General features: G+C 41.7%; 1 protein-coding gene across 1 annotated transcript in view; it reads left to right on the forward strand.

Moving 5' to 3' along the window:
• The window catches only part of HDAC4 (histone deacetylase 4), a 449638-nt gene that overhangs the window by 276986 nt on the left and 146119 nt on the right, over nt 1-26533 (forward strand). Inside the window, exon 9 of the mRNA XM_045032382.1 lies at nt 8610-8731. Coding sequence (XP_044888317.1) covers nt 8610-8731 — 122 coding nt within the window. The remainder of the gene's footprint in view (nt 1-8609; nt 8732-26533) is intronic.

Genomic DNA, 26533 nt, shown 5'->3' on the forward strand with positions numbered 1-26533 from the left:
TTCTCCCCCAAGAAGGTCAATCAAAATTTAATGAATGCATTATTTTTTTTAACGAGCGTCATGAGCATGGACGTATTCTGTGTTGTAATTGAAATCAATATATTTGAAAATGTAAAAAAAAATCAAAATATTCATAATTTAAATTGTTCTATTGTTTAACATTGCGATTAAAATGGTGCTTAATCGCAATTAATTTTAATAGAGTTAATTTGTTTTGAGTTAATTGTGATTAATTAACAGCCCTAGCAAATAAATGTTCATTCTTATTTGCAGGACGTTTTTAAAAAAGAGAGCCCTTTGCTTGTTGATGCCTCAGTCAGAAGGCTAGCTTTTCAGTTTCCATTCTTTCAGAAGGGAAGAGGAAGACCTTTTAAATTAACAAATTACTGGCACATGTATGTATACAATCACATAGGCTACCAAGTCACTTATTTAGATACTTAGGTATAGGCATACTCTTGACATGAAGTAATTAGCAGTAACTGTATGTAATACACAAAATTAATGCTAACAGAAAAGAAGTATGTCATCTGTTCTGTGAACAGTCAAGCCAATTAAAGGGTAACAGATTCCAGAATAGACACACAATTGACACACCTCCAGACATTCTCTTATTGAGATCCAGAATTTTAATACAGAAGGCATTGCTCTGAAAAGCAAATCTGTAAAAATGGCATTATGGGATTTCATGTTTGTGTGTCAGTAACGTCAATATTAAATGTGTGCAGTTTACAAGGGAAATTGTTTCCTTTGCTCTAGTTTCAAACTCCACCTAGGATATGAAATACAAACGGGCTCCTCTTGCTTTTTTGCAATGTGTAATAAAGGTTGAATTCTGGTCCTAGTTGTGTGCATACCACCACTTGTTTTCAGATTGTCATGAGTGAACCCTGTGGAATCCTGTTGCCTTCAAAGGGATTTCAAATATGTTAGAATTTTGTTGATGCACAAGAAGAAATTGACTCCAGCTCTCCCTGTCAGCTTTGTGGCTCTGCAGGGCTAACGGGAATAAAAAGCTGTCACTATTTGTTATTTTGGTCACTAACGTAAATAGATATGATTCTGAATACACACAGGCAAAACATCTGCTGATTGAGAAGGGGCCAGTTTTACAAAGTGGCTTTTCAGAGTACAGCTGTACACTAAAGCAGGGGTAGGCAACCTATGGCACAGGTGGCAAGCGAGCTGATTTTCAGTAACATTCACACTGCCTGGGTCCTGGCCACAGGTCCGGGAGGCTCTGCATTTTACTTTAATTTTAAATGAAGCTTCTTAAACATTTTAAAAACCTTATTTACTTTACATACCACAATAGTTTAGTTATATATATTAGACTTATAGAAAGAGACCTTCTACAAACGTTAACATGTATTACTGGCACACGAAACCTTAAATTAGAGTGACTAAATGAAGACTCAGCACAGCACTTCTGAAAGGTTGCTGACCCCTGCACTAAAGGATCTATTAAATGAAGGAGAGACGCTATCAGTTCTTCAAACATGTAACTCTCAGTAATATTACTTAGTCAAGAGGTTCTTATGGAATACATATTTAGACTGAATTTACATGCAACGAATGTTTTCATGCCATTTTGTAAACTTTTACATTCATATTTCACATTCATTCTCAACTATTTAAAAGTCCTTTCCATACTATAATTGTCAGCTTGTGGTAATAAAGCGTAGCACAACTACTTTCAAAATTTGTCATGATATTGTTGTCCACTGTATAACTTCTAAAACTAATTTGACAGTCATAATTCTGTAGGGGTCTAAACATGCTATAATGTTGGTTCAACTGGTTTCATTGTAATGGGACAGGGCACTGTAGGCTTAGTGGCAGAACTGATAAGTTTTCTGAGGGAGTTCTCAATCACCTATCTTGTTGGAATTGAGTTGTGAGAGCGACTGCTTCCCAAAAATGGAAGAAAACATGGAAGTTTACTATGAATGCATCTGTGTGTAAGTTAATAAGTGAGTCTCTGGGTAGATGTATTTACGATGGCATTGATTGAGATTAATCAAATGTACACAGGTGCATACATTCTGTGTATACATGAGATTCCATCACAGATACATGAACTGAATGTACATTCAAACATAAATGCCATGTGTGTATCATACATAAAGTTACTGTGCAAACCTGTGAGAAGGATCACAACGGTTCAAATAATATGTGTATGTATTTGGAGACATGCATGATCAGAAATGCTCATGAATTTACTTCACTGTGCAATTTTAGATGTTTCAAGGTGTGATCAGTTACCAGACTTCTGAAATTCTTGTGCGTGTGTGTGGATGTATATATATTCTATAGTGCCATACAGCTGGCATAGGGGTGTCACATCTTAGATCCCAGTCCTACAAACAGTTGTGGTGTATAAATGTTTGGAGTATTCAGGACTTCCTTTGTTCTGTGATTGAGAAATCCAAAGCACATCTAAACTCATTTTTGGAGTTAGTGTACATTCTCTAACAAAGTGGTGAAAACAGTTTAACCTGACATGACTGTGTACTTTAAGCCACAATAAGATAAACTGTTTTTTGTATGGACAAGAGCAAAGAGTGGTTTTCTACACAGTGTGCCCTGGTGGATTGAGGCTTCTTGGTAGTAAACTTCACTTTGGGGCATCTGGACGTCTTGTTTGTGAAATATATTTCTGTGCAAATTGTTTGACAGCTGCATTGCTTAACCTATAAATTGCTAAAAGGATTATTTTGTTATATTCTCCATACTATTAATATTGAAGATCTGGAGAGTTCCAAAATTGTATCCTGGTCAGGCTGCAAAATCAGCCTATAAATTTCACACAAATCTATTGACAAACATGATACACATCGGATTCATCCAGCATACATGCAGAAGGCTTGGGGAAATAATTGAATATCTTTAGCAAATTTGGCATAATTTGCACCCAGCAGCCTTCTGAAACAAAACACAAAGCCAACAAAATAATAAAACAAAAAACAAAACTGTAAATTACCAGTTTTCGGGATTGATTCTGAAAGATATTGAACAATTTGGCTCCAACCTTGCAAAATATTTAAGTACTTTTCTGAGTCGGGGCCTAAGTATGTGCTTAAAGCAATCTCGAGGACACCACCTATCCAGCACTGCTGCTGTTAGTAAAGTCTACAGATGGTGGCTAATGTTTTTCTTCTAATTTTACTGTCATATTTATTCTCCAGTTTGGGTTCCAGTTCAACAAAGAACCATCAGTGGGAGAAGTGATAACTAACTCAGGCTTTGAGCAGAGTGCTTAAGCATGTTCTTAACTTTAAGAATCTGAGTAGTCCCACGAAGTAAGACATAGTACTTAAGCATGTTTAAAGTTGCACACCTGGTTAAAAACCTTGCTGAACTTAGGCTTTGTTTTCTGGGACTATTCCTGCTTAAAGATTTGCATGTGCTTAGTTGCCTTGCAATATCAGTGCCTGAGTTCTTAAATTTTCTCTTCAGTGTAGTTTCAGATGGGTATCTAGGAAAAAGGAAACTGGAACAAAGCAAAAAGACATTAGAATATAAATAAGAAAAAGGACCGAGATCCTTCTTTGACTAGTGTCCATGTGTGTGCCTCACTTCAGGTGTGCATGCACACTGTGCCTTTGATCAGATATTTTTGATAGCAGTACCTGTTTGGCTCACGGATGCGCCCTACACATCCTTGTGCCCCATACCGAGACTATATAGGGCTGCGAGCGTGAACCACCCTCAGTTCCTTCTCAACTGCCATCGGCCAGTTTAGTGTGCGCCTGTCCTCTCTCTCGAGTTAGAATAGCGTATAGTGTTAATTCTTCAGTGGTTTGTGGGATACTTAATTGTATCTGGGATGCTGACTTTAAAGGATGCTTCTCCTGTAGAAAAGAATTGCCCATCAGCGATGGGCATTCTCAGTGTATTTGTTGCTTGGAAGACTCGCATATCCCCAACAAGTGCAAGATTTCCACTTCTTTTAAGGGAAGATCCTGTAAAAACAGGGAAATTAAGTATAGACTACTAATGATGAGCATGCCTTAAAACCATCTTTGGACCTAGGTACAGAGAATCTTCCTGTTACACGGACTCTATACCTCTATAAGTGCTCTGTCTGTGTCAAGATCACTGCCACCAAGAGCTTCCATGATGAAGACTGTGAAAACCCCAGCCTCCCAACCTTCTCCATGAGTGAGGTACTTATAACCACTACTGCGGTACTGAGGGTTTCCCACTCAAAGACTAAGGAAGGAGATTAGAGGAGCACAGTGGAGACTTCCTTCTCAGAGGATTCGGTCACCAGAGACCTCAGGCCCCAAAAGGATTGCTAATGAGGCTCTGAGCACTTGGGATACAGTGAAGCATTTCAAGACTTCAGTGAAGTTCCGTATTTCGGTTGTAAAAGGCATGGTACCGAAGACTGCTATCAACAGAGCCCATGATAGTAAGAGTCTGGCATCATAGGAATCTGCGGTACCCTCTGTGCCATAACCAATGTCTCAGACAAAGACATCAAGAACAACCTTGGTGCCCATTCCAAAATCTGTTGTGCTCCTGGTACCACGTTACCCTAAAAGATCTCCTGTTACCGAATGAGCTAGTGTGTCCCCTCCTTGCAACATCTCTCAGTATTGAGATCTGCTTGGTCACTGACCACACATGTTGTAGTGAGACCCACCACTTCCGCAACTTCTACTATTCAGGAAATAGGGTTGTCACCTCCTGTACAATATGTGGAAGTGTGTTCAGACTCGGAGATTTTGGCTCAAAGTGCTCCAGTTTACTTGAGGAGATGTTATTCTCCTCTGCGTATGCCAGGCAGGCAGGATACATGACCTCTGCTTGTTGATACTTGAGACAAAAACCGATGGCTATCTTCCCCCATGCCTTCTAGTCCTCCTCATTGGCCTTATTGGGACCCATGGGCAATGTACCACCAGCAGTTTTGAGGGGTCCCGATTCAGTTTCATAAGAAACATAAAAGAGCTCTTTCTCCAGCCCGGTCCACCTCTCCCCTCCACTCTGAATCAGCAGAGGAGACCTGTGAGCAGCAAGAGATGAGGGCAGAAAAGGTCACTCCCTTACAAATACCTCTTCATCATCACCTGATGAGGCAGTAAAAGCAGCAAGGAGTCCTGTGGCACCTTATAGACTAACAGACATATTGGAGCATGAGCTTTCACGAAAGCTGCTTTGCACTCTTTGCTGCTTTTACAGATCCAGACTAACACAGCTACCCCTCTGATACTTGATGAGGCAGTAATACCACCACCACCACCATTAGCTGATGACTTTTGTCAGTTCCAAGATCTGTTGAAGTGGGTGGTAGATATTCTTCAGATTCTCCTGGAAGAGGTACAGGATTCACATCACAAGCTCATGGACATATTGCATACTTCTACTTCAGCATGAGTGGCACTGCTGATTAAGTACTTTTAGAGCCAGCCAAGACCCTCTGGCAAACTCCAAACTCCAGCAATGGCACCCCTACAGGCAAGTGTGCCAATAAAACATACTACATCCTGGTGATGAAATCCAAGGTTTTTTTCATACCAGCCACCAAATTCTCTGGTTGTAGATGCAGTTATTGAAAGGGGGAGATAGCATGCTCAAATATCTACTCCATATAACAAGGACCAGAAGCGTTTGGACCTTTTTGGTAATAAAAGCTATTCTTTGACAATGTTACAGTTCAGGATAGCAAATCGACACACCCTGAGGTTGAAATATGACTACCTGAACTATGAGAAGTTTAATGCTTTTATTGACCATTTACAGTAGGAACACTGAGGTCAGTTTAGCTCCAAAGTAAAGGTGGGTCTGCTCTTGGTGAAGATGTCTGCATCAAGTGAAGCTTAAAAGGCAACACTGCAGTCTGGTTTATTTCCACCACAGCAGTGATGAGACAAACTTTCTGGCTTCAGTTGTCTAGTTTCCTGTGGGAAGTACAATTGGCTGTTGAGGACATTTAATGGCCACAACATCTCTGCAGGCTCCAGAGATGACTCGCATCATACCCTAAAGGACTTGGAGTACACTTAGATCTTTGCGCATAAACACACCTGCAAATAAAAGGAAATTTAGCACGTCTCAGTCAGCTCAAAGATCTTGTCCTGCTCAGTTTTTCCACCTTCCATAGACCAACTGAACCCCACTGGCTAAGATTTTTCTAAACAGAAGCCAATGACTACCTCAGCTGCTTCATCCCAGCTATCAGCATCTTCCAAACACCAGTTCTGATGGTTTTGTGCAGAGTCTAAACCACTCAATAGTGAGGGTTCTTAGCTGTACCATTCCACCCGTTTTCCGCAGTTTCAGTACTTCCCTCTCTGTATACTAACATGCCTCGGAGACTATAACATTAGACAGGTGAGTATCTGGTTATATGATTGTTTGCCTCCATCCCATCCCATTTCCCCATCTCTCTTCAGGGAATCCTCTCATGATCAAAAGCAAGGACATGTCCACTGCTTCTGGGCAATGTAGCATCTTGCATTTTTGGTAACACAGAACACCAAATTACATTTTTGATGTCTCCAGGGGTGACTCAGGACAGTTTGTGCCCAACACAAACAGTCTGAACAAACAGGTGTCTATAACCAGTCGAGTCCTGCAGTCACTCACCTGGTGGAAGGATCCTTTCAAGGTTTGTGCAGGAATCCCATTAATCCAGAATCCTCTTATGGTCATAATAATATCAGACAGTTCCCTCTTGGGAGGCTGAGCACATATGAGTCCTCACACAGCCCAAGGCAAATGGTCAAAGCAAAACCAAGACTTGCATGTCAATCTGCTGGAGTTAAGGACTGTCAGAAATGCTTGCCTCCACTTTCCCCTAATCAAAAACATTCAAGATCAGCACAGACAACATAGGTTGTGTATATATCAGTAGTCAGGGTGGAGCGCATTCCCCCTCACTCTGCAAAGTGATAAAGCTTTGGAATTGGTGCGTAGCTAGTCAGATGGCCATTTCAGTTTTTTATGTCCCACGTAGACAAAACACTATGGCATACTACCTCAGCAGACTGTTTTCCCTAAATTACAAATGTGAATTGGACTCTTTAGTCTTTAACAAAATATTCCTAGCTGGGGGTTTCCAGATGTTGACTTTTTCATCACTATAGCCAACACAAACTGCAGAATATTCTGTTCCAAAGGATAACTCAAGCCAGAACCTCTAGGAGACACCTTTCCCATTACATGGACAAGGAATTTTATTTTATTTTATTTTTTGTATGCATATCTACCAACTCCATTGCTTTTAAAGGTTCTTAGCAAGATCAAGTCAGACCAAGCCGGGGTCACTTGGAATGCACCAGCCTGGCCAAGATGAGTTTGGTTTCCTTACCTCATCAGACTCTCCTCTCATCCTCTGTGGAGGCTCCTGATCAATTCTTGACTGTTGAATCAGAATGCAGGTAGAAGACTTCTCCCCAGTCTGAACATTCTGCAACTCCAAGCATAGTTCCTCAGTGTTTCTTGGGGCTAGAAGCATCCTGTTCATCAGAAGTAAAACGTGCTGTTAAATAGCAGCAAGGACTCTACAAGACACACTTACCTTCAGAAATGGAGAAGGTATCATCTTTGGTGTAACTGCCGTCACCTTTCACCTATTCAGTTGTCTTTCCACAATCTTAGATTACCTGTTGGAATTGAAGACATCAGATCTATACGAGTTCCATCAAGGTTCACTTAGCATCTATTGTCCTTCCAGTTTTCTTTCCTAAGTCACACCAGACAACACAGGAAGCCATCTTCCATATACTAGTTGTTAAAAGGACATTAGCCCTTTACTTGGACAGAACCAGAGCGTTCAGGAAGTTCCCTAGACTTTATTTCTATTGCAGATAGGTCTAGGGGAACTACTGTCTCCATGCAGAGACTGTCTAAGTAGATCTCTGGATGTATTATTACCTGGTATGGCTTGGCTGATGCTCAGCCTCCCCTATGAGTTACTGCACATTCTACTAGATTACAGTCAAGATCTCTAGCCCTGCTCAAGAAAGTTCCAGTTGCTGAAAGCTGCAGTGTAGACCATGGTGCATGCAGTTTGGTAACATAGTTCTCTCCTTAGTGCTGGACTCTGTTCTGAACCTCCCATCTTCTTAAAGGGGTTACTACTCAGAAGTCACCTGAAATGGAGCACCTACAGGGACACTACTCAAAGAAGGAGAGGTTACTCACCTTGTGCAGTAACTGGAGTTCTTCCAGATGTGTCCCCCTATACGTGTTCCACTAGCTGCCCTCCTTCCCCTCTGTCTCAGAGTTTTTCTGTGGGAAGAAACTCAGGGTGGTTCACCCATGCAGCCCTTTATAGCCTCGTTGCAGGGCAAGAGGATGTGTAGGGCACTGCTACCAAAAATCTTTGAGCAAAGGCAGAGGTGCACGCCTGAAGTTGAGCACCTACAGGGGGACACATCTCAAAGAATGCTAGTTACTTCACAGGTTGAGTAACCTTCTTTTTCTCTGATCTCATTGTCAAGGGTTAACTCTCATTGTCAGGAATGGGCATTCTCTGCTTTGAATGTCAGTACAGGATCATTTAATATAAACAGAGAAGATAGTATAGATTAATCTTCTCTTACTCTTAACTTTTGTAAAGTTTCCACTTTCTCTTTCTACTCCTTCCTATATAGGAAAACTCAGCACAGTTCTCTTGACCAGAGTTCTCCCCCACAAAGTGGAATATCGGGCACCTACAATCACCCTGTCCTGGGGATGTACGATTCCAAAGATGACTTTCCACTCCGAAAAACAGGTAAATCCAATATTAATGTTCTGTCTTGCACACTAAATATCTTTACTGTGGCAGTCTGTCCTTTTGTAAAAGGAGTAAATGTTAACTAAAATCATGGGTGATGTTTTTAACATGTAATCCTCCTTCTCCTTTTTTTTTTTTATTAACACCTCTACCTCTATAGCACTGTAGAATTAATGAAAAGTGTTAGAATTTGAGTAATGTTTAGTTTGGCCAGGCAGAAATTTATTAAGAATTATAAAAACTTCACATGGAAGCCTAATTTACATGAAATTTGTGAGTTTGTCATCCTCACAAGTGCAAAATTAAAACAGATTTGTCGTCTTCGATCAATAAGTGTTTCATTGAATGAGAAAAATGCATATTTCTTAATACTATTTTAGGGGCTTTTTTGTTGTGTGTATGATATTATGCAAAAAAAAATCATCTCTGCCGGTCAAAGCATGAGGATTTACAGTAAAGTTACTGGCTCATACCTGTGTATGGTTGTTTCTCAGCTGTGCTCTTCCCTGTGCTTTGATTGAGGGGACAGTTATTTCTCAGCTATATATTATGCAAATATCTGTTTTGATTGGCTGCTTTCATCAACTCCACATCATATGCCTATAGCCAACATGGAATGTTGGCTTCTAACCTCAACAGCATAAAACTCTCTGAGTAAATACAACCTTATGAGCTCCCCTCAATTTCACTAACAGCCATGCTGGGAAGGACTGAGCACACAGTGCTGTCTCTTTAAAGTACCTTTTAAATAGGGAACTTTAAAATTACCTATTTAATTGTAAACTTCCCTATTTAAAAGCGCTCGTTTTGATTTTTTGAAGGGAGAGGAAATTGGGGAGGGGGAAGCTCATGCTTCAGGATTTCAGCAGGCTGCCTGCAGAGGTCAGGAAGGGATTTTTCTTCCCCCATGTCATATATCTTCTTCCAGTGAAGTGTCAGAGTTGGCCACAGCTGGAGATGGGACATTGGACAGGGAGGGGCAAGGCTCTCAGATGGGCATTCTCTCTCTGAGGTGCTTGGCTGGCTGGTTATTGTTCACATGCTCAGGGTCTTAACTGATCGCCAGGTGTGGTATCAGGAAGGAATTCTCCCCGACATCATATTGGCAGTGATCTTGAGGGTGTTTTGCCTTCCTCTGCAGCATGTGGGCTCAGATCATTTGCCAAAATTAACTGGGGATGTTTCACTCAATCATCTCAAGCTCTGTTGCACCTCGATCCCTCCTGTTCTCTGCCTGTGGCGCATAATAGTCTAGTTTCCTGTGGGCTGTAAAACTTTGGTCTCAGTTTGGTGGTGATGGCCTGTGATACAATGGTGGTCAAACTAAATGATCTGGTTGTCCCTTCTGACTGTAAACCCTGACTCTAAAAGCAGAGGTGCATTTGAACAAAGGAGTTAGTTGTGTACAGAACTCACTTCGGCTTCTTTTGAAAACTGCCAGCCTACATGGCTATTTCTCTAACTGTAAACCATGCAAATCCGTGCACTCTGATTGGCTAACAGCCACCAGCCAAAAATGTGCAGTGATTTCCATAATCATGTTATGATTGTTTTACAGTAACCATGTTGCAAGTATGTTAATCTCTGTACTCTGATTACTGTACTCTGTGCTCTGATTAGCTTCCATACTTAAATTGCTGTTCACCTGTAATGGACTGCCCTAGGATGACCAGATAGCAAATGTGAAAAATTGGGTTGGAGTGGGAAGCAATAGACACCTATATAAAGAAAAAACAGCGAATATCGGGATTGTCCCTATAAAATCAGGGCATCTGGTCACCCTAGACTGCCCCCTCCACTAGTGAATTGTAGTGCCTTTACTGGCATGCAATTATTTATATGGTCTGATCATGACAAGTGAGGCTTATTTGTTTTAAGTATAGTGCCATTACAGTATTCCAATACTATTAATTCCTATATATAGTAAGCTGTATATATGTTAATTGTTCTTCAGTTAGCTTCCCCATCTGGAGCCAAAATAATCTGAAGTGTCAAGATGGGGAATGCTGTCTTAATAGTGTTGAACTACAGTTCTCTTAGGATGAAATGGTCCCAAGGTTGCACACATGATTGGTATTGGGTTAGCATAAGTCCAGTAAATCAAGCTGGATCTTTGGTTCACTCCTACAGTTTGCATGTTTTGTTGAAAAATCTAAGTTTGGTCCTCCTGGACATCACACTCATATCCACAGGGCTTCTGGATTCATTTTTCTGGCACAATTAGGGCAAGAAGAGCAGACAGAAAAGAAGACCTAATTTTACCTGATTTGTTTTGCATTATTTATTCTTGCTCCTGTTAGTACTGCATGACTCAGCATAGAGAAGAGAGTGTGAGTAGTTTGTATTCCTTGTACTCAGCAATAGAACTCTTCACTAAGTTCCAATCAGTTAAACCCATGCAAACCCACTGAAGGGTAAAGGGGTTACCCAGGTGTGACTGAGAGCTTCATAGAACCCGTTGAACTTTTATTACAGAAGATACTACATGGGAAGGAAAATTTTAGCTTGACTTGGAGTCTGGGGTTGAGTTTGCAAGTCTGGCAGAAATTAAAAAGAAAATCTTTATTATGTAAATCAATGAGAGAATAAATATTAAACATTCTATGCTGTTTTTTCAGTCATTTCTCAGAGAAGAACAGCACTTCTTTTAGTATTGGCCCATATGACAAAACTTTAAATAGGAGCAGACCAATCTACTTTGAAATTTAAATGCTACAGGTAAATTGTACAATAAGTAAATTTAAGTAAATAAGTAAATTGTACAACGCCAAGGCAATTGTACAATAAATCTGTATCTGTTCTGCCGCTGTGGAAGACTTTGACTTAGATGCTATTTGTGTTTCCAAATGCATCCTGTTCCTCCAACACTTATAGCGAGATTTGGGAAATCCTCTCTGTGTGTGTCCTGTTTTCTCTTTAAAACAGGCTCTGTTTAAAGACTGTGTGAAAATATATGGGTATCGGTCCTTCGTGTTTTCAATGCACCATTTTCGTGACTATGGAAGATTAAGAAAAAGTTTGGGACTAACATACACATGTTTTTTCTTGCAAAAGTTTTGCCTAAAAAGCTAGTTTATAGATGGAGTGTCCAATTATATTCTAACACCTTACTGCATCTAATATAGTCTCCGCCCGCAGTGTTCTTAGTCACTTTTTTCAATCATTTAAATTGTTTTTGTAAAGCCCTACAGCATCAGAATTTTAATGCAAATCATGTATAATAAATCAGTATGACAGCTGTCATTCTATTTGGTACTTATTGTTCTGTACACCATAGAACTTTAGAACAATATTTTTGTGAGCTAGTTCCATTATATTTTTTGCACATTACTCTGACATAAACCGCTGTCATCCTGTGTAGCTGGAAAAAAGTTTCTCATTTCGTAGTTTCAAACAAGTTTTTTTCACAAAAGAAGCAGAAAGAGGGAAAGGCCAAAGAAAATAAATGTTAGTATAAGGAATACCAGTTTTAACATTACTAGTTCTGTGATTATAAAAACGATGCAACACTGACAAACATACAAATGTACAGAGATAAGTATTAGCAATCACCAGGAGGAGTCAGGAGAAACAACCTAATACCCAACTACAAGTGAAAGAATCAGACCCCAAATGGGAGGAATGAACTCTACTTGCTTTTTTAGATGGAAGTAAGGGGGGGAGGGGGGAATGGGACTGCTCAGATTTCTACCTAAATGTGGGAAAATGTTGGTGATCCACTTGGTCTTAGAAGACTCATGGAATGGAATCAATACTGTGATATTTTTGTCCGTGCTTATTCAGCTTTTCCACTTCCATTGTGTTCTTTGTGCCCTGATATTCCCAGAATAAAGAGAGAAGCTGTAAATTTTCATTTATTTCTAGAAGCCATGATTAGAGGCCCACAGAGGGGCTGTTACCAAACACAAAGAGGGTGTAGAGAAGCTGGATATTAGGCATAGGTGTGACAAAATAGCAGAACCTCTCTTTGAGTGTAGCCTGTACGCGAGCATCAAGAACCTTTACTAACTGCAGCCCTTCCAGGAAAAGGACACAAGCCTAGGTTAATTGCTTAGACCCAACCAAGGAGGAAGTAGCTCTAGATAGGGTTTAATCTGGATTTCTCTAATGGAATTAGAAAGGGCTGTGAGTCTTTTAATAGCAATTTTAGTCTGCCTCCTCAAATTCAGTTGTATGACTTTTTTTACTTATGCAGGCAAATAATTAAATATTAGTGTTTTTTTTCCTATGCTGTGTGAGCTGGCAGTTCTATGTTTGCAAGAATAAGCGGGTGTCAGAGGGTTAGCCGTGTTAGTCTGTATCCACAAAAACAACGAGGAGTCCGGTGGCACATTAAAGACTAACAAATTTATTTGGGCATATTCAGCTTTTCCACTTCCATTGTGTTCTTTGTGCCCTGATATTCCCAGAATAAAGAGAGAAGCTGTAAATTTTCATTTATTTCTAGAAGCCATGATTAGAGGCCCACAGAGGGGCTGTTACCAAACACAAAGAGGGTGTAGAGAAGCTGGATATTAGGCATAGGTGTGACAAAAATCCACTTCATGGATAAAAACCCACTTCTTCAGATGCATGGAGTGAAAATTACAGATGCAGGCATAAATATATTGACACATGAAGGAGGAGTACCAAGGAGTACCAAAAGAAACTACACAATCTGATCAAGAAACTCCCTGCTATAGCACAGGAACAAATCTACACAGACACACCCCCAGAGCCCTGACCAGGGGTATTCTATCTGCTACCCTACCTCTTTACATCATTATTCCACACGAGGATGGACTACAAGCTGTCAGGAACAGTATCCCTGATGAGGCCACATCACACCTGCTGGCTGAACTTTGTGACTTTGTCCTAACCCACAACCATTTCAGATTTGGGGACAACTTATACCTTCAAGTCAGCAGCACTGCTATGGGTACCCACATGGCCCCATAGTATGCCAATTTTTTTATGGCTGACTTAGCAAAACGCTTCCTCAGCTCTCGTCCCCTAGTGCCCCTCCTCTACTTGCGCTACATTGATGACATCTTCATTATATGGACCCATGGGAAGGAGGCCCTTGAGGAATTCCACCTGGATTTCAACAATTTCCACCCCACCATCAACCTCCGCCTGGACCAGTCCATACAAGAGATCCACTTCTTGGACACTACAGTGCAAATAAGTGATGGGCATATAAACACTACCATATACTGGAAACCTACTGACCGCTATACTTACCTTCATGCCTCCAGCTTCCATCCAAGACACATCACACGATCCATTGTCTACAGCCAAGCCCTAAGATACAACTGAATTTGCTCCAATCCCTCAGACAGAGACAAACACCTACAAGATCTTTATCAAGCATTCTTAAAACTACAATACCCACCTGGGAAGTGAGGAAACACATTGACAGAGCGAGACAGGTACCCAGAAGTCACCTACTACAGGCCAGGTCCAACATGGAAAATAACAGAACACCACTGGCCATCACGTACATCCCCCAGCTAAAACCTCTCAAGCACATCATCAACGATCTACAACCTATGCTGGAAAACAATCCGTCCCTCTGAGACCTTAGGAGGCAGGCCAGTCCTCGCTTACAGACAGCCCTCAACCTGAAGCAAATACTCACCAGCAACTACATACCACATCATAGAAACACTAACCCAGGAACCAATCCCTGTAACAAACCACATTGTCTACTCTGTCCCCATATCTACTCTAGCGACACCATCAGAGGACCCAACCACATGAGCCATACCATCAGGGGCTGTCATAAATATAAAGGGAAGGGTAACAACCTTCCTGTATACAGTACTATAAAATCCCTCCTGGCCAGAGGCACAAAATCCTTTTACCTGTAAAGGGTTAACAACCGCAGGTATCCTAGCTGGCACCTTACCAAAAGGACCAATAAGGGGACAGGATACTTTCAAATTGGGGTGGGGGTTTGTTTTGTCTGTTCTTTGTCTGTTCTGGGTACTTGCTGGAGACAGATCAAGAAAGCAAGCAATCCAACTCAATTAGAATTAGTAAGTAATAGGAAGGGAATGTGTTAGCTTACTTTTATTTTGGCTTGTAATTTTATCTGTGCTGAGAGGAAGGTGTATTCCTGGATTTCTTTTTGTAACTTTAAAGTTATGCCCAGAGGGAAATCTTCTGTATTTTGAAGCTGATTGCCCTGTGAGATTATCTTCCATTCTAATTTGACAGAGGTGTTTCTTTTACCATTTTTCTTTCTAATAAAGTTTGGAAGGTTGGTCTGTGCTCGTCTTGTTTATTCTCAAGCCTCCCCAGGAAAGGGGGTTTAGGGCTTGAGGGGATATTAGTGGGGAGTAGGAACTCCAACTGGTCCTTTCCCTGAGTTTTGTCTCATCACTTGGTGGTGGCAGCATTACCTAATCCAAGGTACAAGAGTTTTTAACCTAAGCTGGGTCCCCAGAGTGGGGAGGGAACCCTGACAGGGGCTCATTCACATGCATATCTACTAATGTGATATATGCTATCATGTGCCAGCATGCCCCTCTGCCATGTACATTGGCCAAACCGGACAGTCTCTACGTAAAAGAATAAATGGACACAAATCAGAGATCAGGAATGGTAACATAAAAAAGCCAGTAGAGGAACACTTCAATCTCCGTGGACATTCTATAACAGATTTAAAAGTAGCCCTCCTTCAACAAAAAAACCCTTCAGAAACAGACTTCAAAGAGAAACTGTGGAGCTACAATCAATTTGCAAATTTAACACCATTAATTTGAGCTTGAATAGGGACTGGGAGTGGTAGGCTCACTACAAAAGGAATTTTCCCTCTCTTGGTATTGACACCTCCTCATCAATTATTGGGATTGGACCACATCCACCCTGATTGAATTGGCCCTGTCAACACTGGTTCTCCACTTGAAGGTAACTTCTTTCTCTTCATGTGTCACTATATCTATGCCAGCATCTGTAATTTTCACTCCACGCATCTGAAGAAGTGGATTTTTTACCCACGAAAGCTTATGCCCAAATAAATCTGTTAGTCTTTAAGGTGCCACCAGACTCTTCATTGTTTTTATACCATACATAATAGGCATAATGGCATATGTGAGGAAAGGGATGAGAGGAACGGGTTTTGTGCATGAATTTCACCATCTTCTCCATGTTCCTGTATTTTTCCTGGTATAAAACTGGGTTAATTTTGTTCTATTACATTTGGTTCAATCTACTATGAGCACTTTTGTATGGCTAGATCTTTTGAGATCAGGATTGTTAAGGAGTAGGAGCAGAGAGAGACATTGAGAAGATATTTCAGTTTTTGTCTCATTTTCCATTAAAGATGCCAGTTAACCAAAATCATGATGGGATCCAAGTAGCTCTGGAGTCCATGTAATTCTATCAACAAGTGTTAAATTTAATTTGATGGTTCCTATTAGAAGCTTTTCCATTGGTACTGTCAGGGTTCCTTCCCCACTCTGAATTCTAGGGTACAGATGTGGGGACCCGCATGAAAGCCTCCTAAGCTTATTTCTACTAGCTTAGGTTAAAACCTGGTACTCTGCCACCACCAAGTGATTTAACAAGAAACAGGGAAAGACCACTTGAAGTTCCTCTCCCCCCAAAATATCCCCCCAAGCCCTTACACCCCCTTTCCTGGGGAGGCTTGAGAATAATATCCTAATCAATTGGTTACAAAGTGATCAAAGACCCAAACCCCTGCATCTTTGGACAATGGAAAAATCAGTCAGGTTCTTAAAAGAAGGATTTTATTAAAAAGAAAAGGTAAAAATAATCTCTGTAAAATCAGGATGGAAAATAACTTTACAGGGTCATCAGATTCAAAGAGCCCAGAGGAACCCCCTCTTGCCTTAGTTTCAAAGTTGCAACATAACAGGGATAAACCTCCCTCTAGCAAAGGGAACATTCACAAGTTGAGAAAACAAAGATAAACTAATATGCCTTGCCTGGCTGTTACTTACAAGTTTGAAATATGAGATACTTGTTCAGAAAAATTTGGAGAACATTGATTGATGTCTGGTCCCTCTTAGTCCCAAGAGCGAACACCACCACCAACAAAAAAAAAAAGCACAAACAAAAGCTTGATTTGAAAGTATCTTGTCTCCCCATTGGTCCTTAGGGTCAGGTGTCAGCCAGGATACCTGAGCTTCTTAACCCTTTAAAGGTAAAAGGATTTTGGTGCCTCTGGCTAGGAGGAATTTTATAGTATTGTATACAGGAGGGTTGTTACCCTTCCCTTTTTAGTTATGACAGGTACCCACAGGACAAGTAGTCATGAAGCATGTCAAAGGTCATTTTTCTAACGTAACATCCCAAAAATAAGATTTAAAATTTGGCAAGGTATTTTTGCCTTCTTCCCTAAAGCTACAATGAACATTCCATTTGATTTTATGAGTCAAATTGTCAGCTGATGTGGACAGGCCCAGCTACATTTAACTCATTTTCAATTTTACTGGAATGTACTGATTTTTTTGAGAAGGTCTGAGAGGAATTTCAGGGCACATAGTGGAAGCAATCTGACTGGGTTATCAGTTTGGCTAAAAATATGACTCAGCCAGCTGCTAGTAGTGTCATTCCATTCAGTGAGGTCATGATGCCATCAGTGGCAAGAAATGCTCAAAATTAGTTTTACACAGTTGGGAAAGATCGAATTTATCTGGAGGCTGAGGTACTTAAATCCCTTTGGGACATTAGGGAAGAGGATTTAGCTACTTTGTATGAAACCTTCATGTCAGTACTGAGAATCATGCCTCAAAACTTGGACACCTTCATCTTGAAACCATCATAGAATCATAGAATCTCAGGGTTGGAAGGGACCTCAGGAGGTCATCTAGTCCAACCCCCTGCTCAAAGCAGGACCAAACTCAACTAAATCATCCCAGCCAGGGCTTTGTCAAGCCCGACCTTAAAAACCTCTAAGGAAGGAGATTCCACTACCTCCCTAGGTAACCCATTCCAGTTCTTCACCACCCTACTAGTGAAAAAGTTTTTCCTAATATCCAACCTAAACGTCCCCCTCTGCAACTTGAGACCATTACTCCTTGTTCTGTCATGAAAATCATAATCCTCTGAGATGTAAAAGAATTGAAATAGCCACTGTAGGATTAGTATGGAAGAAGAGTGTTCAAAGCTAATTTGTTCTTTTCTATCAGTCTTAATCTTATGGCTAAAAGATGCACTCAGAGGAAGCAGGCCAGAAGTTCCTATGTGGAGATGATTTTCATTCTCTTCAACACTGGGCAACTGTGCCTACCACCCTATTTGAGCTGAAAAATGGCAAAGCAGGAGCCATTTGTTAGCAAACAAATACTAGTGTCTTTGAATAATGCCAAAATCCATGTTTGAAAAGCTACCCTCCACTCCATGACTGCACACAGAACATAGTTAAAAACAGACATGACCATGCCACCCAGTCAAATGCCTTTTCTGCATTGAGTAATAGGCTTGAGATACAGTTGCGGGGTACTTAAAAATGTTTCTTCCATTATGAGAGATTCTACCATTTCTAGTAGTAGTCCTGATCTCTCTAATGGACTTTCAGCTAGAACTGGTAGAATATTTCAAAATGGTATGCAGTTTAAAGGTGCCCACTGTAGGATCCACCTTCAACCAGGTCTGGTGGGGAATAGTTAACCATTGGCTTATATTGTCAGCTCTGTGACAAGGTCATTACTGATCATTTTTGGCATCAGTCCTGCCAGTCAACCTGACAGTAATTTAGAATAAGATTAATAGATTCATAGGTCCCAAGGGCAGAAAGACCACTGTGATCATCTAATCTGACCTTCTGTATAACACAAGCCATAGAACTTCCCCAAAATAATTCCTGTAGCAGATCTTTTAGAAAACCATCTAATCTTGATTTTAAAATTGTCAATTATGGAGAATCCACCATGACCATTATCTGTGACCGGAAAGTAGGCGGTCAGGTCTAGCAGTTGGGCAGGAGTCAATCTTAGTGGTCAGCTCAGGGGTCAGAGCCTGAGACAGTGTTGGGGATAAGGCATAGGAGCAGGGACCTGGAGAAAGGCAGGAAAGCAGGAACTGGCAGTAGATCAGAGTTTGAGATACAGCAGAGACCAGGAACAGGCAGGAATGCGGGGCTCAGGAGTCAAGTAAGCAAGAGCCAGCCACATAGTAGCAGCCAGCCACGGATTCCTCTAGTTGCTTGATCAACTTCCTGTGTTACTTCTTGGTTTATATCGAGTTCCTCAGCCTATTGGGGATGCTGGATGTTCCTCCAATAGGGAGTTTCAGGGGCAGGACCCTCTGTGAGCTACCACTTCACTGGTTCCCTTCTCTGGTTACTCAGGTGAGTTGCTGGTTCCCGGTCGTGGCTTGAGCACTGCCTGGGGACCCATGGGCCCAGGTTCAAGGCCCACGATCCCTCACACCCTTGGTAAATTGTTCCAATGATGGTTACGCTCTCAATTAAATTTGCATTTTTTTTCCATTTTGAATTTATCCAGTTTCAACTTCCAACCATTGGATCATGTAATACCATTCTCTGCCAGACTGAAGAGCCCATTATTAAATATTTGTTCCCCATGTAGCTATTTATAGATTGTGATCAAGTCTCCCCTTAACCTTCTCTTTGATAAGCTAAATAGATTGAACTCCTTGAGTCTATCACTGTAAGACAGGTTTTCTAATCCTTTGGTTGATCTTACAACTCTTATCTGAACCCTTTCCAATTCATCAGCATCCTTCTTGAATTGTGTGCACCACAGCTGGACACAGTATTCCAGCAGCAGTTACAACAGTGCCAAATAGAGAGGGAAAATAACCTCTCTGCTCCTATTTGAGATTCCCCTATTTATACATCCCAGAATCACATTAGCTCTTTTGGCCACAGCATCACGCTAGGAGCGCATGTTCAGGTGATTATCTACCGCAATGCCCAAATCTTTTTTTAAAGTCACTGCTTCCCAGTCCCCCATCCTGTAAGTATGGACTACATTCTTTGTTCCTAGATATATACTGTGACAAAGCTCTGTCCTTGTCTCTGTGGGTCCCGCATTTCCTTGCAGATTTCGCTAGCCTCAGAGGCTCACTGTGATCCTCTATGTGGCCCTTCTCTCTAGTTCATTTGGAAAAAATATTCTGGAATCTCAATTTATCTTGAAAACCAGGGCATCTAATTTTCACTGCTTCTGAAACCCGCAAATACAGTTCTTAGGGTGAGAACTGGCTCCTTCCTGTTCTTTCTAGCTACTTCCCATGCCTCCCACATCTTTTATTTAAAAACTCTCTCCCCTCCCCCCCCGCTCTTCCCCCCCCCTCAGCCTTCCTCAATTTCTCACTCTGACTTTGATGCTTGAATTTATTTTTCCTCTCTATTCCATCCTAGCCATCATCTTGGCTTTAACCGTGAAAATAAATACTTTGTCCTGTTTGCTTTAGAAAATTCGAAAGAACCTGTAGGACAAACATTAGAGCCCCACATCTCAAAGGTTATTTTAAATGTTAAAATTAAATTTCAAAATTGAGTAAATTATTACCCTTTTTTCACCAAACACTGCTGCTTCCTCCATCTCTCCATTTCTTAATTCCCTGACAATACTGAAACCTCTCCCTTTCTCCTGCCTGTCATACACCTTGAGTCTTAGTCTTTCCATGATGTGAATCTCTGAGTCTCTTTGACTTGGCTGCCTCTGTCGGACCTCTACTTCCGTCCCTTACCTCCTCCCCTTCCATCAACTCTATAGTTCTGTTCTCTGTCCTTTGCTCTCCTTAGACTACCCCCTTCTCCCCATAACAAATTCTGGCTGTTGTCACTGGGTGTCTTGCCCCTTTAAATGAAGCAGGTCCAGCTCCCCTGTGCCATTACAAGTGCTCCCAGCTTGGGCAGTTAAGAGGCAGTGCATTGCCTGGGACTGTAAAGGATCAGGGAGTACCGAAGAGGGAGGGGGTCCCTGAAGGAAGTTGTGGGAGAAGGCTGAAGGCAGCAGATGGGGTTGCCTGGTTATTTACAAGCCAGAGAGCCAAGCAAGAGAGCTGGAGAGGGATGAAAGCAAGGGAGCAATGGAGAGGCTAACCCACTGATGTCTCCATGCTTGTAGGAGGTTGCTGAAGGAAGGCTTACGACAGGAGAGCAACAAGTTTGCCAGCTGACATTCCCAAGCCAGAGTGAGGGTCAGAAAGGGCTGAAGGCAGAACAGCAGAGTGGCTATGATCTGCTGATATGTCCATCTGGGAGAGCTGGAGGGCTGAGGGCCATGGAAGCAGTGGAAAGGCATGCCTGCTGGCCTGTCTGAGAGGAGAGATGAACAGAACAGGGAGAGTGATGGGTGCTTCTCTGGGGAGGAGGAACTCACAGCAGAAAGGCTGCGGATGACCATCTTGGCAGAAGAACAGGAGAGGACCAAAGAAGAGCCCAGGTACGATGAAGATGTTGGAGTGTGACACGTTATGTCGGTGAACTAGACGTCATGGGCTTTTAAGGATTAAATGTGCTGGGTGTGACAAATGGACTATGTTTGGGGACCCCCCCCCAAGATTATTTGATATTTTTTATGTAATAAACTATCCCCAAGCAGGAGTATTATAAAGGCAAGAGAACCTGTCATGGAGTCCTTAGGTCCCCAAGAGGTGAAGTGGAACAGTAACCCTGGTGCGAGGGCACCAGACACAAGGGGTGTTGGGGGTTAAGGGGGTATCATTTGCACTGTCCCCTTACCTTCACTTGCTGCATTACTACTCTCACTCACTAAGTGGCCTCTGGAAGGCCCATGATGTCCAGTTAACTCTGATGCTGTATTTTAGTGTGCTCTGCTGCCCAGGATTTTACCAATTATTCTAAAGCCAGAACTGGCACCATTTGTTGTGCCAATTTCCCTTCACTTGGCAATTGTTCCAACTCTAGTCCCATACACCTCAGCCTTCGAGAGAATAAGGGACCCTGACTGTGTCTACCCCCCTCTAATTGATGATCCCTTGAATTAATCCTTCTCCACTGCTCCCTATTGTCCTCAGTTTTCCCGTGGCTTCTTGTTCCTTTCTGCAGCCTTCAAGTAATCTTATCTCTGGTCCTAAAGAAGTTCTCCACTTTATCAGCCTGTGCCTTGAGAATGCTGTCCCATCCCACTACCTTGTTTTTCTGCCACCTCTTTGCTTGGTCACTTTCATCTGCCACCTGACCTTTCTGCTCCGACACTGTCCTCATGTATGAAGAACTCCTGTAGTGGCTCTTTCCATGCTCATCTTTACTACGTCACTGTCTTCATCAAGATGATTCACTCCCTTTTTCTCCCTGCGTTTCTGTGTCTGCAGACCACATTTTAAGGTGTTCTGGATAAGACTGCTGTTGGATAGGTAAGAACTCTGAAGAGCACAGAATAAAGTGCAAATGATTACAGTGGAGTTGCATCATAGGTGCATTTAACTTATGTGATTTTAACTATACATGCTTGGCAAAACAAAACAAAGAAAAATTACAGTTTAAATACTGTACCTGTAGTGTGGGTGATTCTGCCTGTCATTCCACTCAATGAGCATTTGACTATGTGATTTTTGCCTTATACACTGACTTTAGAACCTAACACCTGTGTAAGATGTGACTCCCCTGTAAATTGTTTCACTCAGCTATTGGAGTAGTCCTTAAACAGGGAATAGCAGTTGCCAGGATTGGGCTATTAAGGAATGGGAATTCTAATATATGGAGATATAGCGCTCTCATAGAGCTGGAAGGGACCCTGAAAGGTCATCAAGTCCAGCCCCCTGCCTTCACTAGCAGGACTAAGTACTGATTTTGCCCCAGATCCCTAAGTGGCCCCCTCAAGGCTTTAACTCACAACCCTGGGTTTAGTAGGCCAGTGCTCAAACCATTGAGCTATCCCTCCCCACCCCCACGCCAATTCTTTTCTCTTTTTTTTTTAACTAACAAACTAAATCTGCAAAAGCATGGTTTCTGATTTACAATAAGAGTTATTTTAGATGAGTAATTGATACTACACTAGCACCTCATCCTCCAAAGTACAGATATTGGTCCTCTTTGTACATCAGTATTGATATTCCTTTTTGGCAACACAGTACAATGTATACAAGTACCATTGAATTTTTTCTTTGGCTTTCTAGTGCACTGATATTCTATTTAAAAAACCCTGCAAGTGAGCTTTCAGACTTTTGGGGCCTATACAAATGCTGCCTTAATTGTATTTGTAACTTAAAACTGCCATATCATGCCTTCCAGCTTTTATTAAATTTGATTAAATTTTCTTAGTTGAAATACGAAGTCCATCGCAGTGCAGTTCTGATTACAAGAACTGGAATCCAAACATAAGTGTGAAATAAGAGGCTAAGAGAACACAGCTTGACTCTCTTATTCCAGGTTAAACATTCAGTGTTGGCAATTTGACTTGTACACTGACAAAGTTTAATATGGAGTCATTCAGAGAATACATATGTAACCACAGTAGGTTATTTTTAGTGTCATTTTTCTGTCTTTCAATGACTTCAGCTGCATCATGACATCTTGGGCATTAGATTCTTTTATATTCTTTTGTGCACTTCACATGCTTCATTTGATGATGTTACTTTAAAATTAAGACATAAGCATAGCCTTTTCCTCCTTTTTAAACAAACAAGGTCAAATCCCCATATAAACTGGTATTGCCTCAGAAAAAACATAAACTATGGGTATGAATCATTTCTAAAGAAGAGTTTCTGCAAAACTCAGTTTGTGAAACAGTAAATACTAACAGCATGTCATTAGTGTATCCTATCTCCCAAAGTTCTGTTCTAACATATTTTGTAGGGCCAGATTGATCTGTTGCTGTTTCTTGGCCATTGGTTTCTGCATGAAATTGTTCTAGATTAGACTCCTTGGAGATGCAGTTTATAATTACTTCTGCCCTGTTCTCAATCTGGTTGCAAGATCGTACTGTAAAATGTATCTCAAATACTGTCTCATTGTTTTAACTGAAAAGTTAGTAGTTTAGTGCTCTCGTGACTTTTTTCTTCCATTGTGTAATATATCTTGTCTAAGAATTAATAGCAACTCCTTTTTACCATTCATTGAGATTCCTTTATGAAGGTTTGAGTGTACAAGTCCTGTTTGCAGCTGTTGAGAAAATAGTGGTGATGTTTTCCTAAAGTGAGCATGACTCTCTTTCAAATGTAATATAGCTGCTGAGGTGCCATGCACTGAGCTAAAACAATTGCTGCCTATTGTAGTAAAGTCTCAGAATATCCACTGACAGCTAATCTTTTATTGTTTTTGCTAGGCCTGAGGTTTGGTGGTCTTTTGTAACCTCTCCAACACCCGTTGCAGTTTGTCAGAAACTCTCTTGTATTTGTTGAAGTTTTGTTTAATATGTTTCTTCAGGTTTACATGATTAGAGATGTAGGTTTCCACTTACTACTATTCCTGTATTCTGATTCTTTTGCTTTTGCTTTTCATGTTGTGCCTTGACTTTTGAGACGTTTGAATACTATGAAATGTCCTGCTTTGTCCTGAAATGCACACACCAAGACTTAAGAGACTGAGGAAGAGAAATGGTGTTACTGTTCTGTATATCTGAAAAGACCCTATTTTTTTTCTTGTGGATTGTCCATCCTGCAAGGGCCAACCAACCTTTGTCAGGCACTGTGTATCCTGAACTTCCATTGACTTCTATGGGAACTGAGAATGGTTAGCATCTCACCAGACTGAGCTCCTACAGTAACTACAGTTTCATGGGCCCAATGCTGCAAGATGCTAAATGAATTTAATTTTTGCTGAAATTCAGCAGTTCTGGAGGGACTCAGCACCTCATTAGGAGCAAGCCAGCTGATAAAAAATAAGTCCTTGAAATCTGTTAACTGTAAAAATTGTTTTTGTCTCAGTATCTGTATTTGAGCCTTTCCCAAAAGTGAGCAAATCAATGTAGTCTCAGGGTTTCTTCCAGTTATTCATCAGAGGTGTCCCCTCCAACATCATTAGTATAAAGATGGTTATAAAAACAAAATAAAGAAATGGGCACTTGTCCACTCTTTCCAGTAAAGACTGACTGGAGAGCCTGACTCCTAACAGGAAAGTTATACCTAGACCAACTTCCCATCAGTCCAAAGCTAGGACTATGAAAATGGCTGCCATTACAAACTATAATTTATAGCCTGTACAAGTTGACAGGGTTGCCAGGTTTCAGGTTTTCGAATATCCAGTCGAAAGGGGACCTGTGCAGCGTCTGATCAGCCCTGATGACTAGACACCAAAAGTCCAGTTACCACAGTAACCACGGTCAGCCTCTGCCACCGGCGGGGCGGGAAGAGCAGCTGCTGCTGGAGGAGGAGGGATCCTGACAGTGTGTGGCGTTTGAGGAGTGGGGCCGGCAGCACGTCCTCCCACCCCTGCTCCGCAGGCGGAGGTGAGTCCCAGGGAAGGGAGGAGTACGCGACAGAGAGGCCTGTAGTGTTCGGTTTTGAAAAACTGGAAAGTTGGCATCCCTATGTACAACTCTTTTGGATCTCAGAGAGAGGCTGGCTAGGAACTACCAAGAACCATCCTTACCCCTGACCACTGAGGGACGAGAGAGAAATGCCAGCCCAGTCCGGCTCATGGAACTCCAACTTCAGATGCTAAAGTCAGAATACACAGAATGGGCTTTCTTGTGTAAACCCTACACCAATTCCCTTCCTTCCCCTCAGCCTCAGGTGCCTCTTCTCTGTCATACATCACAGACAAACTGAGAACGGTACTGGCCCAACAGACTTATTCTCACAGGTCTGCGTGGAGTGTTACAGGACTCTACATATATCAGTTTGTAATTTGGTCTACTGGCTAACCAGGGAGACTTGGCGTCTGTAGACCTAGGATCTTTTCCAACAACACTCATAAATTACTTGCCCATGTTTACAAACCTCAGATTACCAATGTTTTCGCATCCGCCCATAAAGCAAATGAAGAAAGATAAGCTGATTTTTAATGTGCTCGTTACTTAAATGCATAAAAGGTAGAACTTCTTCAGTACTAAATTTCCTATGTCTCTTTAACATAGATGCACTTTTATAGAACACAGTGAAAATGAACCTGAACGGTTTCTTTTCTGAGGCTATGGCTACACTTGCAAATTTGCAGCGCTGCAGCAGGGTGTGAAAACACACCCTCTCCAGCGCTTTAAATTGCGGCGCTGCAAAGCGCCAGTGAGGTCAAAGCCCCAGCGCTGGGAGCGCGGCTCCCAGCGCTGTACGTTATTCCCCACAGGGAGGTGGAGTACGGACAGCGCTGGGAGAGCTTTCTCCCAGCGCTGGTGCTTTGACTACACTTAGCGCTTCAAAGCGCTGCCGTGGCAGCGCTTTGAAGTGCAAGTGTAGCCATAGCCTAAGGTGCTGAGCCCCCATTTACTTCAGCGGGAGGTATAGGTGCTCGACGCCTCTGAAAACAAGGCCTCATTCTCTAAAAGGTACCATCTGCCGAGAGTCTCACACCTGATTCTCTGCTCCATGGTGTGAGACAACTGAAATCTCCTAACTGTTGACATGATTATTCCCTAAGGAGGGGTAGCAGACTAGAGTGTGAGCCCAGCCCACTGAGATTAACATCTACCCTTGGAATCTTCCAGTCAGATCCTCCTTAATGTCAATGGGGGAGGGGCGTTGGGAGGAGTGCACTTTTCCTATTGTTACTCAGGCTCTTTACTCTGAACTGTTTCACTCATCTTTGGGGATTCCTTTCCATAGCCCAGTCTTCGAGTATGGTCCAGATTATTGAAAAATTACTTGCCAGTTTGCCCGAGTGCTTCAATGCTGGTGTTGTGGTGCTTGACACCAGCACTTCGGCACTTACTCTTCATGGTTTTGCTATTTGCCCTGGTGCCTTAGCATCTGTTTTTC

Source organism: Mauremys mutica, chromosome 10 (genome assembly GCF_020497125.1).
Source record: "Mauremys mutica isolate MM-2020 ecotype Southern chromosome 10, ASM2049712v1, whole genome shotgun sequence".
Lineage (NCBI taxonomy): Eukaryota > Metazoa > Chordata > Testudines > Geoemydidae > Mauremys > Mauremys mutica.